The sequence below is a fragment of the Neomonachus schauinslandi genome, chromosome 1 (genome assembly GCF_002201575.2).
Source record: "Neomonachus schauinslandi chromosome 1, ASM220157v2, whole genome shotgun sequence".
Lineage (NCBI taxonomy): Eukaryota > Metazoa > Chordata > Mammalia > Carnivora > Phocidae > Neomonachus > Neomonachus schauinslandi.
The window spans coordinates 206671316-206687575 of record NC_058403.1 but is presented as its reverse complement, the minus strand read 5'-3'; the positions used below and the strand labels follow the sequence as shown (position 1 = coordinate 206687575).

General features: G+C 55.3%; 1 protein-coding gene across 8 annotated transcripts in view; it reads left to right on the top strand.

Moving 5' to 3' along the window:
* Positions 1–16260, top strand: part of SMARCA4 (SWI/SNF related, matrix associated, actin dependent regulator of chromatin, subfamily a, member 4) — an 89656-nt gene that overhangs the window by 52499 nt on the left and 20897 nt on the right. For 5 of the 8 annotated variants that reach the window (XM_021705218.1, XM_021705217.1, XM_021705216.1 and 2 more), the window contains 11 exons: positions 1524–1766; positions 3342–3455; positions 4157–4264; positions 5342–5428; positions 6252–6298; positions 7510–7676; positions 10319–10482; positions 12523–12750; positions 13002–13100; positions 13360–13437; positions 14074–14292. In XM_021705218.1, the coding sequence (XP_021560893.1) occupies positions 1524–1766; positions 3342–3455; positions 4157–4264; positions 5342–5428; positions 6252–6298; positions 7510–7676; positions 10319–10482; positions 12523–12750; positions 13002–13100; positions 13360–13437; positions 14074–14292 (1554 nt within the window). The remainder of the gene's footprint in view (positions 1–1523; positions 1767–3341; positions 3456–4156; positions 4265–5341; positions 5429–6251; positions 6299–7509; positions 7677–10318; positions 10483–12522; positions 12751–13001; positions 13101–13359; positions 13438–14073; positions 14293–16260) is intronic. The other 3 variants (XM_021705223.1, XM_021705222.1, XM_021705219.1) reach the window with 1 other exon arrangement.

Below are 16260 nucleotides of genomic sequence, written 5' to 3'. Positions count from 1 at the left end.
ATCATGACCCGAGCCGAAGGCAGTCGCCCAACCGACTGAGCCACCAGGCGCCTGCTCCCCAGAGCTTCTGCCCCAAGAGCTTCGTTACATTCGGTGTCTCCCAGCCTGCCAGCCCTACCTTTGTCGTGCCTGGCAGGGCTATGGTGAGGCCGGCCTGTCTCTGCCTCTGGAGGCCTTGGCCCTCCATCCTTGCTAGCTGTCCTCCTCCACCACAGTGCTCAGGACACCAGCCCGCCAAGCAGGTAGGATTTCGGCATCAGGGCTGAGACTCTGAGGCCCTTGGTGTCCTGTCGGCTGTGGGTTCCTGGGCTGGCACACGTTTGGTGGGGCTTATGCAGGCCTAGGAGCCTCTTAACTGGCAGAGTTGTGACGTCAGACCATCAGTGAATCGTTGAGACCATGCCTTGACCCAGATATAAAATAGGCATAGTTCCTTGCCTGCAAAAAGGCCATTTTCCTGGTTTGAAGGCTGAAGATGATGCATCTGTTCTGACCATTAACCACCTGGTGGAGAAAAGGTCGAGTGGTCGTTTTTTGATCCAGGGCTGGATGTGTTCACAAGTCACCTCTAGGGGCTTGGTCATTGTGATGATTTGGGGTGCTTCATATCCATTTCCAAGCTTACAGATAAGGGAACAGAGGCCCAGGGAGCTGGGGTCTAGTGAGCAGGCTCTTCCCCTCAACTTGTGGTGCAAGTACACCCCTCTGACGTAGGGCAAAGCCTGGCCCATCCCAGGCCCAAGAACGAGGCTCTGAAAATCCCTTTCTGACAGCGTCATTAATGAATGTCAAGGCCAAGCGACAGGGACTCCTCACGGGAGATGCTGTCTTGCCCTTTTCACTCTGGGCACCTGACATGCACCGCCTCACCCAGGCCTCATTGTGCCTGCAGGCAGTGGAAGCTGAGGCACAGAGCAGTTCTGAGGCTCATCATGGGGTTCTGCAGACTTAAACCACGATTCAGACCTGGGGCTCCTGCCTGCATACTCATGCTCACCGTGAGGATCCACATCTAGCCTGTGTCTGTTGGTCCTGGGCATGGCCCCAGCCCCTCAGGGTTCACAGTCCAAACTTACCTGTTGCCACTCCTATTTTTAGAGGCACAGCCTGATGCTTGGAAAATGTACCCGCTTCTGAGCCACATTCCCTGTAGACCCCCCACCCAGGTCCCTCTCTAATCAGTGAGGGGGGTGTTATTTGGAGGATTTTTCTGGGCTACAGACAAACATGTAATTTGGGGGGAAACCAGAGTACTGTTGTGCAGCTTGCATTGTTCACCCGACAGTAGGTCAAGGGCGTGTCTCCTGTGTGTCTTTCTGCACGCCGTGCTTCACAGGGGCGGTGTTGTGTGGCTCTCACATGGTGAGCCGGTCCCTTTTGTCAGCGGACCTTGTCACACTCAGGTTCTTCACCTGAATGTGCTGTTCCATCTGTAGACTCGCCTAACGGTGGGGAGATTCTAGCTAAGGTGGGGGCATCCCCGCTGCTGCCCCTCCCCTGACGGCTTGCTCTTGGGCCCACAGATCCGTTGGAAGTACATGATCGTTGACGAAGGCCACCGAATGAAGAACCACCACTGCAAGCTGACACAGGTCCTCAACACTCACTACGTGGCCCCACGCCGCCTGCTGCTGACAGGCACGCCGCTGCAGAACAAGCTTCCCGAGCTCTGGGCGCTCCTCAACTTCCTGCTGCCCACCATCTTCAAGAGCTGCAGCACCTTCGAGCAGTGGTTCAACGCACCCTTTGCCATGACCGGAGAAAAGGTGTGTGCGCGTGGCTGGCTGCATGCTGGCGGTAGGCCAGGGAGGGGAGCCGTGGGCGCGGGCCTTCCATAGAGGAACTGGTCCCAAGTGGTCGGGGCCAGGCTCAGCTGGCTGCTTTCAGGTGTATACTGAGTGCCCGGGGCTGCAGGCCGTGTCTTCATGGAGCAAGGCCGCCTTACCGAGACTGATGGGCAGAGATCGAGAGCGAACTCTGGGGAGTCTCTTGGGGCTTCCCTGACCCAGTGCCTCAGGCACAGGGAGGGCACGGCAAGGAATTTGGCTCTGAGGTAGCTGTGGGGCTGGCAGGGCACAGCTGGAGGTCCCCAGGGTCCTGTGGGTCCCTCTAGAGAGTTCACATTTCACCCTAAGGGCAGCAGGAGGCTCAGAAAGTTTCAGTCAAAGGATCAACATGGTCAGATTCTGTATATTTTGTTTTTAAAGAGTGCTGTGACCAGTGTCTCTCGATGTCTGTATGGCCGTGGGTGGCATCGTCAGCCTGAAAACCAGACTATGGCACGTTGGCCGTCGGGGGGCAGGTCTTTATCTGCTTGATGAAGTCCCCAAGCTGGATCCCATTGTGAGCCCCCTGTGCTGTTTGGCTTTGAGGGGGTTTGTGGGCAGGTCGTGTTTTCTGTTGAAGGAGGCTGAGAGGCTATAGCCTGGTGACTGAGGAACTGGGCACAGTTGCAGAGATTGGGGGTTGATGAGGAGTATCACTGCCTACGGTGGCTGGGCCACCGCTCTCTCCGGCCCCTGCAGCTAGTTCCTGACTGTAAGGTCCTCTGTAGGCAGGTCCAGGCCAGCTGAGGCCACCTTAGTGTCATCGGCGAGGTACGTTCTCCTTGGCACCATGGAGACAGAAACCCATCTGAAGGAGAAACCGTGCCTTTTCCAAGAGTCTCCAAAGGGGAGCGCCCAGTCTTCAGACTTCCAGGATTCTCATCCTAAGCAAATGTTCTTATTTTGTTTATTTTCAAGTTTAGCAAAAGTTCTAAAGCTCTACTGAGAGATGATCAGGGGACCCAGAGAAGATAAGTTTAAGTGTGGTCTGTTTGACTCTTTTTTAATTTTTAAAAGTTTAACTTCTTAGCAGAGAATCAGACACCTTGGGAGAGCAGAGTTTCTTTCGCTCTGTCCCTGCCAGGCTGAAAGGAGAGGATTTGGGGCTCCCAGTGACAGCCCCCCACGAAGACCACCCATTTCACACCCAGCAGTTCTATAAACGTGGTGTTTCTCCACCTATCGTTTGGATGTGTTGGCAGGTTTCCAGACATGCGTTTATATTTCTCTTGGGGAAAGAACCAAGTATCCTGTGTGTTTCTTTTCATGAGGCCTCTGGGGCGTGGTTCCCTGGAGCCTTGGGTTCTATACCCTAAGAATTCCGTGGAAGGTCCCAGGTCCCTGCAGTTGTCTAAAGGAAGAGGGTGCCCCACCAAGCCCCATAAAGCGTAAGGCAGTCTGACATGGAGGCGCTGAGGACAAGGCGACTCTAGATGGCCCTGCGTACCCTTCTCCACATCCCCAGCTCCTTCCTTTGGAGGTAACCTTGGTTTACTTGTCTCATGGGGGTGCCAGGTGGACCTGAACGAGGAGGAGACGATTCTCATCATTCGTCGTCTCCACAAAGTGCTGCGGCCCTTTCTGCTCCGGCGGCTCAAGAAGGAAGTCGAAGCCCAGTTGCCTGAGAAGGTAATGGATTGTTTGGAGTGGATGAAGCTGAGGTGTGGTGTCATGCTGGGGGCTTTCCCGGGGTGGGCCCGGTCCAGTGGCACTCCAGTGGTCCATGCTATATTCTCTCGTGGCCCTGGTCTTCAGCTTTGTCGTGTCCCTGTGATGTGAGGATGGCCAATCACACGCGCTGGCTCTGTCACGTGGAGGCAGGTGCGGCTTCGAGCAGGGAAACCCCTCTCTTGTCTGTGGGCCCGATGCCTGTGGGCAGGTCCCGTCCGTCCACATCCGGCAGCGCTTAGTAACTCTGGGCTGCCCGGGCGCCCGCTCACACCATAGGATGGCTCTGGCTTCTCGCTCGGGAACCCAGCCCCCCGGCTGCCCCGCCCCGGACGCCCTCCCCTCCCCCCGTCGGGCACGCAGTACTTGCCCTTTGGTTCCCAGTGGGCTGTAGAGGAGCTTGGGGAAGGTAGCCAAGTCGCCCCTTCAGGCCCAGGACGTCCCTTCTACGTTTCTCTGTTCCACTGCACCTACCATAGCCCGCCTCCCCTTGTTCCCTGACTGTGGGGGCTCCTCACCATCATCCCCTTGTGCCCTCTTCTGAGCACACACACATCCTGGGATCCAGGGTACCTCTGAGAGGCTGAGACCGGAGATGGCCCTGGGCTGGGCGTTCGGCTCAGGGAGTCTCTGCTCTGACTAGTGATGCATGTCCCCTGCAGGTGGAATACGTCATCAAGTGTGACATGTCCGCCCTACAGCGCGTGCTCTACCGGCACATGCAGGCCAAGGGGGTGCTGCTCACCGACGGCTCCGAGAAGGACAAGAAGGTTCGCCACGGGCCCCTCCCCTTCCCCGTCTGGATGCCCAAGGCCGGTGTGGGGGGGTTCGAGCACCCTGTCATCAGCAGGGCCTTCCGCCTCCTTGGAGTTTACTGGGGAGGTCAAGGCCTGACCTGTGATGATCACAAGGGCATCACAGCTATTGTTAAATCATAGCTGATGGGAACAGCCTCGTCCGGTAAGGCTGACAGTTGAGGGGCTAATGGCCCATCTGCAGGGAGTCCCCTAAGACCCTCCCAGTCTGTCACTGTCTGGTGTCCTCGGCTTATGAATTGCTGGCCTCCTGCAGATGCATCCATCAACAGGGCGGAGCCCAGCAGGACCTCCAGCAGAGTTAGAATGTTCTCAGGAGCCTCACCTTCCCAGCTGGGAAAAAGCTGACTCAACAGCCATGGCCACTAAGCCCCTTCACCTTATTACTAAGTGAGGCTGAGGTGATATGGAATGAGGGCTGGGCAGGCTGCCGTCTCCTGGGACCACTCTGAGGTCCCAGACCCCACCCACCCCAGCTCCCCTCATCAGGACAGAAATGTCCTCCCAGGTACCTCGATTCTACACCCCATGCCTCGGGCTTGGCCCTGCCTCCCCATGTCTCCATGTGTTCCTTGGGCCCTTTCTTACCTGAGCAGGTGCCGCAGCGTGTTTCCTGGATTGCTTCTCGGCCCGCAGCCAGCACCCACCCCCACGTTCTTCCTTCTCTCTGTAGCCAGAAATCTTCCTAAGTTGTCATGGCCCATCTGGCTGCAGACCCACAGGGACTCCCCACAATGCCCACAGCCAAGGCAAATGTTAGTCCTTCAGCCTCAGCCGTTTACCAGTCTTCCTTCCCTTCTGTCCTGCAGCCCCTTCCAGCCAGCCCCTCCCGCGTGCCAGGCCGTCTCTGCTCCCCCAGAGTTGGCTTCGAGCCCTCTGTGTCTCCACAGGAGCTAGCCCCTCACTCCCAATTACTCTGCCACAGGCCAAACCTGCCCTGAAGCGTCCCCTTCTGTAGTCCTCCTCCCACCCCACCCCCAACCCCGCCCTGGGAGCAAGACCCAGTACAGAGCCTCTCTTCTGCCTCCCCAGGGCAAAGGCGGCACCAAGACCCTGATGAACACCATCATGCAGCTGCGGAAGATCTGCAACCATCCGTACATGTTCCAGCACATCGAGGTGAGCGTTGCCAGGGACAGCAGGCCCTCGCTTCTCCCAGAGACATCTGTCTGTTCAGAGCCTTGACGCAGAGCTAGGGCGTCTCTCTCTATGACGGCTTTTTGTAAAAATACTTTTTAATAATTTAAATAGGTAATGCCTATATACTGTTTCACTATTGATTTTCTGTTTATTAGCGTTCATTGTAAAGAATCCGAACAATGTAGGAAAATACATGATGGAGATGAAAGCTTCAGAAAGTGTGCCCTCAGATAGCCACAGAAAGCATTCGAAGACTCTTCTCTGGGGTTACTTTTCCTACCTGAGAAGGTCCTACTGTCTCTGCTGCTTGGCACACTAGCTTTTCCCACTCAGTGACATGGGGGGCTGTTCCTAGTTTGGAGCATCGAGAGCAACCTTCCTTGTCATGAAGTCTCTGGGTCAGAACTTTTTTGGGCCACGATACCCTATGAGAGTCCGGATTCTTGCTTCTTAATTGCACATGTATGTCAGTACTTTCTCTGTGAAGTCTCGGGATCTCTGCAAATCCCTTGATGTCCCTGGGATTCCATCCCGGCACTCCAAGGATGTCTCAGATACACACTGTCCTCGTGCACTCATTTCGTGGTTAACAGTGGTCTATCGTGACTGACTTTTCTTGGTTGGAGAAGCCTGAGGGAAGGGACGTCGACCGGATGGAAAAGCAGTGTGCAGCGTCCGTATTTGGCCCCCGAGCCACCTCAGAGCCACTGTGGATCGCTGAGCACCAGTGTGGGGGCTCCGGGGTGTGGGGCTGGGTGGCCTCTTCCTGCCCCGTGCTGACCTATCTCTCATTCTGTTGCAGGAGTCCTTCTCCGAGCACTTGGGGTTTACCGGTGGCATCGTGCAAGGGTGAGAAGCTTCCCGGTGAAGGGGGTGGGCATGCTGTCCACGTGAAGGTCTTTTTCACTTCTTGATTGGCTTTATTGCTCTCGTGACATTTGTCCAATTTCAGAGGCACTATATTCATGGCAGAAAATTTAGAAAATAGAGACAAACCGAAGAAGGGAATAGAAATCCTCCATTAATCTTGAGAGGCAGACCTGGCTTCCAGGCCCCACAGCGCCACATCCGGGCTCTGTGACACAGCCTTCTTAATCATTCTGAGCCTAAACTCTGCTAAGAGAGATGATATCCAATCCACCTTGTCATGGGTGTTGTTTTCCAGCATTTTTTTTTAACGATTTTATTTATTTGAGGGAGAGAGCGAACGCGCACGAGCAGGGGGAGGGGGAGAGGGATAAGGGTCCTGGCATCATGACCTGAGCCGAAGGCAGACACTTGACCAGCTGAGCCATCAAGGCGCCCCTCCAGCATAGATGATGCAACCCAGGCTTCCTTAATCCCTGGTGCTGGAGGTGGGTACCCTGGCTAGGTTTCATCATTGCAAACAGCCTTGCTCTAGAGCTGAGGCCACCAGCAGTTCTCTGAGCTAGTAAATGGTTTTGAAGAACAGAGGCACCAAATAAAAGATCAAAAAGTTCTTTTGCTGTATTTTTTTTATACCAAATTGCATCATGGGGGGCTCACAGACCTGGGTTCGAGTCCTGGCCCTGGCACATCAGCAGCCATATCACACTGTCCCCCCAGCCTCAGTCTGCACAGCTGTAAGCTGGGGGTTGTTGACTAGAGGGAATGAGAAAAGCTCCAGTGGCCCTTAACCCTACGTGAGGCGCCGGTGGGCACTCTCCAGTGTGTGCCTTTGCTCCTGGAGGTTCTCTCGTGGACTAGGGAGGAGTCCTCATTTCCTGTTGTCCCAGCATGATTGCTGATAGCATCTCTTCTCATTCTTAAAAGTATCTAAGCTGGATGACAATCACATGCTCACCTTTGACCAAGAATGGCCTTGAGCATATTTTAGTTGGGTTGAAATGGCTTTGCTGAAACTTCATGGAGGTCAGAGGGTCTGCTTATGAAGCCACTTCTGTGCCCTTGACCCCCCTGATGAGCAGCCTGCCTAGGCACCCAGGTCAGCCCCGAGATGGGAGGTACGCTTCCTCTCCTGCCTATCTGCAAAGTGCCGTTGCTAACATCGTGTTCTTCCTCCACTCCCTGCTCACCAGGCTGGACCTGTACCGAGCCTCGGGGAAGTTTGAGCTTCTCGATAGGATTCTTCCCAAACTCCGTGCCACCAACCACAAAGTGCTGCTGTTCTGTCAGATGACCTCCCTCATGACGATCATGGAAGATTATTTTGCGTATCGCGGTTTTAAATACCTCAGGCTTGATGGTGAGTATGCCCAAGAGAGATGTTTGTGGAGGGACTTGTTATCTACAACTGCCAAAGCTTCTGGCCGGTGTACCCTCCTTCACGAGGCAGGGCAAGGCCCGGAGACTAGATCTAGCATCAGGAGTGAGCGTAGCACGTTCAGGGACACAGGCTTGCAGGACTGGGAGGGAGGACTCTGCAAGTATCATGACTGGATCTGGCCTGTGGTCTAGGAGAGTGGCCAACCCGATCTGACGCCCAGGTCTCCTGAACCTGAGGCCTGTTGTCTTTGTACTACAACTCTGGGTCCAGTGGTTGTGGTGTACTATGCAACAGTCCTCTTTCAGTAGGAAGTGGCAGAAGTCCACATCCCTTGGCCGTCAGGAAAAAGTATACTGAGCCCCAGGGGTTATTCTTGCTTCGGGTACAGCTGGATCCAGGTGTCTAGATGATGTTGCTGGGGCTTTTCTCAAGCTCTTGGTTCCACTGTCCTCCATCTTGGCTTCATTCTCAGGCATCCTGTCCAGGCTCCCCTTACGCTTTTTCAGTGTCCCCAACAGAGGTTGCAGCCCATCTTTTCCCCCAGAGGTCCAGGGGCTGGCTCTCATTCGGTTGCTATGAGGCACGTACACTTTTCTCCACTGCCCCGTGATTGTAGATCTGTCACTGGTCAGGCCTGGAGCTGGAATCAGGCTCATCCATGCACAGGCATGTCCTGTGCACTGAGGGTAGTGGGTCGGGGGAGAGAGGAGCTGGTGATGCAGGATGACAGCAGGTTCTCCTGGGGACAGTGCTTAGCTGCGACCCCTGTACTCTCCTGGGAAGTTGTGTGTGTCTGCCTTTATCCCACCACACGGGAGCCCCAGGGAGGAGGGTGCTAAGTGAGATGGTGACAGCATGCTGGACATGTGGTCTGACACATGTCGATTGGCCAGGGAGGCCCTGGAGGAAGTCCCCCCTCTCTTTCCAACTGTAAGAGTGCACGGACTCACCAGAAGAGTGAGCTTCGGAGCCACTGGCTTGAACACAGTTAAGTCAGTAGCTTCTTTCCCACAGCTTCTCAGAGCTTTTATTGAAGCTCATTGCCCGGTGCCTTTCTCTGGCAGGATGCCCCAAATGTCTGCACCCTCATTTGTCTTGCTGTGCATCTGGTGGGACTGTGGTTTCACAGACTACAGACCTGTGGTTGCTGGGCTGATAGCCTGTCGGTCTCTGGCCTCCTCGCCCTCACCCACAGCCTGCCCTTTGTGCCCATCTTGCCTTCTGTCAGCCTCGTCTTAGAGTTCCGTCCAGGGCCACCTTTACAAGCGCAAATGACAGTGTGTGTCTCCCTGTGTCCCTGCCTCCTTCTGGGGCCTCCTTCCCACTCCTTGGAGACTGAAAACTGCACCCCTGTCAACGGGATGGCCAGGCCTTGTGCGCACTGGGCCTTGTCTGTGTCACGGTGCCAACCCTCAGGAGAAGCTGTAGGTAGAGAGCATATTCCCTCCTGCCCCAAGAGGTGTTCTTTCGCCCCATTTCTTTCCTTGTCCTCCATGGTGAGGAGAGGACTTTTGGTGCACTTGGCCACAGCTACACAGTATCCACATGGTCACAGAGCAACGGCAAAGGACAGACAGAGAAAGTAGGGGCTCAGCAACCTGTTGTAAGATGGAACCTTCCACCGTCAGAGCAGTGAGAGTGAGGGTGCGGGCTAGACATCGGGGCAGTGGGCCCTTTAGCATGGGCCTGCCTGTTCCCTGCTCCAGGCCTCAGCCCTTCCTCCGAAAGGGGCAGCTGGGGGGCATGCCTGGAGCCCAGGCTCCTGTGGGCATCGGGTCTCCGTGCTATTCGTCATGATGGTTGGGCAAGTGGTTGGAAGCATTTAATTTTCATTTTTTTTTATGTTTTAGATTTTTAAATTTATTTGACAGAGAGAGAGAGCGAGCACAAGGAGGGGGAGCAGGGGAGGGAGAAGCAGGCTCCCCACTGAGCAGGGAGCCCGAGGCGGGGCTTGATCCCAGGACCCTGTGATCATGACCTGAGCTGAAGGCAGAGTTTAACTGACTAATTTTCATTTCATCACCAAAAATGACTCCTGATTTTGCCAAAAGCACTTTGCTCTGAGCTGGCAGCAACCCAAGGAGCTTAGGTGCCCCTCTGGTGCTCACGTGTCATGGATGGTCACATGAGAGTCCCTGTGACTCCAGGAAGAGGGAAGCTATTCCTGCTTGCAGGGAAGAGTCCCTGTTGTAAGGCACCCATGTGCTTGCCTGTAGAAGATTCTCTGTGACTAGAGAAACCCACTGCAGTGTGATCGAGGCAGGCAACAGCCCTCTGGCCAGTCCCTCGTTCCAGGCACCGTGCCTGGGCACCCACCCCGTGTTGTGCTCACATCGGGCCTGTTTGACTCCGAGGTGACTCGTGGCCTGTTGGGGCTCCTTTTCATCTGGGGTGGGGAGTGTGGCATTCGCTCGTGTTCACCGTAAACCTGAATTGCTCACTCATCGCAGCTCAGGCATGCGTGTGGAGCGACTATAGAGTTGGCCCAGGAGGCCTCCATGGGACGTGTGCGGGCACTGTCTCCGCCCTGGAGCAGGTGTTCTCTGTGTCTCCTCGCCATCGCCCCCCACCCTGCCCTGCGTGGTCCCCCCTGCTGACAGCCTTCTCCCTGCGCTCTGCAGGAACGACAAAAGCGGAGGACCGGGGCATGCTGCTGAAAACCTTCAACGAGCCCGGCTCCGAGTACTTTATCTTCCTACTCAGCACCCGCGCCGGGGGGCTCGGGCTAAACCTCCAGTCGGCCGACACTGTGATCATCTTCGACAGTGACTGGAACCCCCACCAGGTAAGGCTGGGCAGGCCCCCTGGTGGGGCGGGGGGACTGGAGACTCCCCGGAGACCCTTTCCCATCCCGAGTGCCCGGCGGCACCCACGGCTGCTGAGGCCTTTGTAGAGAAGCCCCGAGCGTATTCATTTTCCTTTGTCTTAAAACACCACTTTTTGCTTTTATTATGAAAAAAAATACTCCATTTCTATTAAAAAAAAAAAAAAAAATCCTGGTTTTAGGTAAATGTGTAGAGTGGAAAATGCCCCAATCTTACCAGCCGTCAGTGATTGTCACTTTTTTTTGTGATCCAAGCCTTCCAGGCCATGTTCTTTGTGAGCTCTCACACACTTGTGCTTTTAAAACTTTGGGGGCATATTTTTACACCGCTGCTCTTATTTTGTATCTATATGCCCTATTCAGGGCTCCATGCCGGTTACAAAGAAGTGGTATTTGATAGATATGGCGATTTTAAAGTGAGTTTTTAACTTTTTCTGATGTTTCATTATAAAAGTAATAGTCTTTTTTAACACAGATATCAATAACTCAATGTAAACCGAAGAGTCCATCTCCCCCCCACACCAGTCCCACTGTTTCTGACCACGAGCCAGCGTGTAGCTGTAGGCACACACCTGTGTTCTGGTTTTGATAGAAACACAGCATGTTCTAGCACGTGTTCTTCCCTCCGGCAGCTGGTGTGTTTGTCCTCTCGGGGCAGGCTCACTGGGACTCCACACAGCCATCTCCTCAGCTGCCAGGTGTCCAGGCATATGGTGGCCTCGAGACTCAACTCAGACCTCACTTAGCAGGCATCTGGGTTTTGTTTCTCAGCGTGACCGCTTAGGGAGCTCTCTTGTCCCTTCCTTGGAGTATTTGTACAAGGACTCACCAGTCAACCCTGAGATGTGGGATTGCTTGGCCCATGGGCATGTCCTCTGTACATTCTGGTCACCTCTGCCCAAGTGGCCTCCAGCAGGCTGCCCCAGGTTTCTCCCACCTATGGTATGAGCATGTCCTTCCCCATAGCCTGGAGGCACTAGTGTGTGGATGGTAGTCCATCTGATGGGCAGATGCTCAGGTTGGTTACTAGCGTCCCTTTCTACCTTCAGCCTGGGGCGTAGTTCTCACCGAGACCTCCGTGACCAGCCAGTTTCCTGAGATGTGGTTGTGGTGTGCTGTCCCCGTCGGCAGGCAGACAGTTGGCAGAGGTCCCCCTGGGGCACGTGAGCCAGTGCTTGGCAGCACCGCCAGGAAGCATGCTGGCCGAGCCAGGGAGCTCAGCTATGGACACAAGGCGCTCCCAGCCCCCCACCAGGTGTGGCCTCTGCCGAACCCACTGGGTGTGAATCTCGTATAGGCCCATACTGCTCGGGCCCGGATGCAGGGTTTCGTGGGAACCCTCCTGATTCGCAGCTGGGGATGATGATACAGCTAGTGTTGGCAGCCACGGCTACCATTTGATCAGAGCTTGCTCCGCAGCACACTCTGGGCTGAGTATACGATGCCATTTAGCTCCTCGCCCCTCACAGTCACCAGAAGGGCCTGTGTCAACAGAGTGAGTCCTGAGGCTCATAGAGGTTGCGCCTCGGCCTGGGCTGCACAGCAGGGAAGGAGCAGGGCCAGCACCCAAGCCAGGCATTGCCAAGATGCTGTCCGGCTTCGGCCCTGTCCTGTGAATGGGTGCCCTTAACTGCAATATGGCCATTCCAAGCGCCGGGGCCCTCCTGGGGTAGGTGAGGGGACCGTGCAGCTGTGACATGAACTCCTTGGGAGTATAACAGCCCAGGACTTGCCCTCCAGATTGCACTGTGCCCTGGAGTACCTGTAGAATCCCAGTAAGATGGGAAGGGACGATGGGGGATCGTCATCCTGGCACAGAGTCCAGGTTGCGTTCCGGGGCTCCCAGCTCAAGAAGCTGCTGGTCAGGGCAGGCAGAAGGGCCCGGCAGGAGGAGGCAGGCACACAAGAACGGGAAGGCCTTTCCCGCTGTCACTGCGAGGCTGACTGCCTCTTAGATCTCCGCAGAGCTGGGTCGGGACTGACCTGCCTCTCTTCCTCTAGGACCTGCAAGCCCAGGACCGCGCCCACCGCATCGGGCAGCAGAACGAGGTGCGGGTGCTCCGTCTCTGCACGGTCAACAGTGTAGAGGAGAAGATTCTGGCCGCCGCCAAGTACAAGCTCAATGTTGACCAGAAGGTGATCCAGGCTGGCATGTTTGACCAGAAGTCCTCCAGCCACGAGAGGCGCGCCTTCCTGCAGGCCATCCTCGAGCACGAGGAGCAGGACGAGGTGAGGGCAGCGCCAGCCCCAACCCCCTCCCCGGCGTGAGTGGTGGACGCATGAGCGGCTTTCATTTTTGTTTTTTTACCTTTTTTGCACTCTTATTTTTTTTGCATCCCTTTGGAGTAAAGGGAGTGTGGGCTGAAAGGAAAGAGGATGAGTACTTGCTTTTTCTTTGAAGTGGTTTTTTTTTTCTAAACTGCTGGTGAAAGACGCCGGATTGACAGCCCTGGAGACTGAAGTCCTCTATTTATCCACAGAGCAGACACTGCAGCACGGGCAGCGGCAGTGCCAGCTTCGCCCACACTGCCCCTCCGCCAGCGGGCGTCAACCCCGACTTGGAGGAGCCACCTCTAAAGGTGAGAGGGGTAGTTCAGTCTCCATGCCCATTCAATCCTCGGCTTCTCGGCTGAGACGGCCAGCAAGGGCCCTGATCCCACGGAGCGTGCGTGTGCGTGTGCGTGTGTGTGCCTCTCGCTGCCGTGTGGGTCCCCATCCACCGCAGCCGGCCTGGGACCGCCAGCTCATTGCCCATGGACCGCCGCCGCTCGCCTCCGAGCCCGGCCGCCGCCCAGCCCGGCCTCCCCGCACTCGAACTAAACGTGTGAAACCTTCTAGGAAGAAGACGAAGTGCCCGACGACGAGACTGTGAACCAGATGATTGCCCGGCACGAGGAGGAATTTGACCTGTTCATGGTAGGTACACCTCGTGGGGCGCTCTGAAGGCTTCACGCGCCCCACCCTATCGACATCAAGTAGAACAAAACAGCTTAGTCAAATAGGACGAAACTTCTTGGGGACGGGGGTGTCCTGGCGGGTCGTGGAGCTGGGTCCTCTCTCACAGGGGCCCCATGCTGCCTCCCAGCTGACCCATCTTTCTCCCGTGGTCCCCTAAGAGTATTGCAGCAACAGTGGGACACACAGACACCCCCATCCCATGTGTGACCCTCAGTCTTGCTGAATGCCTGTCCTCCTGAGTGTTTCGTCCTTGAGACTCCCCTTCAGAGGGAGTTAACGCTGTCCCAGGCCTGTGGTCAGTCACAGGTGCCCCTTAGCTCTGGGTAGAAAACGCAAGTCCTCATGGAGTCAGAGTGTGGACCCTTGGCCCCTCTTCTGCGCCCTTCCCATCTTTTCTGGAATTCTCTGCTCCTGAGGCAGAGCCCCTAGCGAGGGTCTGCTGTTGGAGCCAGAAGCCTCAGAATTGCCGTTGAGCTGCCTGGCAGCAGTGGTGCCCGAGGCTTGAAGCCTCCCTTGCCACACGTGCCCTGTGTGCCCCCAGCTCTCCCTGTGCTCACGCCTCTCTCCCTCTGTCCCCTGCCCTGCGCCCCCCAGCGCATGGACCTGGACCGCAGGCGCGAGGAGGCCCGAAACCCCAAGCGGAAGCCGCGCCTGATGGAGGAAGACGAGCTCCCCTCGTGGATCATCAAGGACGATGCTGAGGTGGAACGGCTGACCTGTGAGGAGGAAGAGGAGAAAATGTTCGGTCGCGGCTCCCGCCACCGCAAGGAGGTGGACTACAGCGACTCGCTGACGGAGAAGCAGTGGCTCAAGGTACATGCTGGAGAGGGCCGGCCAGGGGCAGGGTCGGGAGAGCAGAGATTCAGCTGGTGCGCTGTGGGGCTCATCCAAAACGCAAGCGGGTTCCCTTTGCCGTTCTTGGTTTTCGTTAACCACAGCGACACCTCTGATACAGGGCCAGCTCGCTCCGGTCCTCCTGACCGCTAGCACAGGAGGTTTACTTGAGGTTCAGGTACAGTGCTGCCGCTCTCAGCTTGGTGTGCTCTTCCGAGGGCCTGGCAGTGGGAAACACAGTGATGGGTCAGAGGGTGACCTGCCCTCCCATGTGGGTGGGAGTGCCAGTGGGGGTCAGACAGCCTCCCTTGGGGCACATCGACCCCAGAGCTGGACCCCTCACCCAGGTCCCTGGCAGCAACAGGTGTAGGCGGCTAAGTCAGGGCCGTGGGCGTCTGGTGGGCGCACTGGGATTATGGTGACTCATCAGGCCCTTCCCCATGCTCGGGGCTCTGAATGCAGAGGTGGTGACTGGGAATCCAGCCCTGAAGTTTCATAAAAATGTCCATGAGGCAACCCTTCCCAGAAGGCAGGTGGTGGCGTTCAGCTGTGCCCAGCTTATTGGCACACCCCAGAACGAACAATGTGGCCTGCCTAGGCCTCTGGTCACACTCCCTGGGGTTCGTCTTGATTGACTGCAGCCCCAGTGCCCCCTCAGTCCACGAGGTTAGGCAGCCCTGGCCCTGTCCTAAAAGCTCAGAACCACCCAGACTAGTGAGCTCGCTGGCTCAGCTGTGCTCTTGAGGGAGCCGCTGAAACGTGCCAGGGAACCGGTGACCCTCGGGTGGGGCAGGTGCTTGTCCTGCTCCTCACCCGTCGGCCCCGAGCTCCGGGCGGTGGAACGTAGGCCCGAACGCAGGTGGGAAGAGCTCCCGTGGCTCTGCATTTTTGAGACACGATACCTTTTAAAAACAATTGCCTGTGTGCTAATAATGTTTTGTGCACGTTCTGCTCTTTTCTTTTTAATATAATTTATATAACACTGCATTCGATCATGGACAATTCAGTAGTTTTTAGCGTATTCAGCGTTGTGCGGTGATCACCACAAATGAGCATTAGAACATTCTCGTCACCTCAGAAAGAAGCCCTGTCCTCTTCAGCTCTCTTCCTGTCCCTTTATTCCCCCTAGATTTTGTTCTAAACATTTCATATAAATAGAGGCATGTGTCCTCCCTTTGGCGACTGGCTTCTGGCAACAGGCAAAATATTTAGTAGTAGGCAAGGTTCATCTGTGTGGTAGCAAGTACCCTTCCTTCTCAAGGCTGCGTAATGCTCTGCTCTGCAGATAGACCACACTGTTGGTAATGTCTTTGTTCGTTGGCAGACAGTTGGCCTGTTTTCCACCTCTGGGCTGCTGAGAATGATACTGCCATGAACACTGGTGGACAAGATTTTGGCAGGATATATATTGTGACTTTTATCACATGAATACCTAGAAGTAGAATTGCTGAGTCAAATGGTAATTTTTTAATTTAATCTTTTGAGGAACTGCCAGACTGTTTCCCACAGCAGCCACACCATTTTACATTCCTACCAGCAGTGTGGGACAGTTCCGATGTCTCCATCATCCCACCTGTGTTTGTCACCTGTCCTTCTGACTCTAGCCATTCTAGTGGGTACGCCGTAGTAACCTTGTTGTGGCTTTTAATTGCATTTTCTTGGTGGCTAATGGTGCTGGGCATCTCCTGAGGTGCTTGTCGGTCATTTGTGTATCTTCTTCAAAACTCTCTTTATTGGATGTGTGATTTGCAGATGTTTTTCTCCTATTCTGTTGCTTACTGTTTCACTTTTTTGATGGTGTCCTTTGAAGCACAAATGTTTTTAATTTTGACGAAGTTTAGTGTATCTCTTTTTTTCCTTTTGCTTGTGCTGTGGTATCATGTCAGAGAATCCACTGAGAAATGTAGGAGCACAAAAATTTACCCCTGTGTTTTCTTTCAAGAGTTT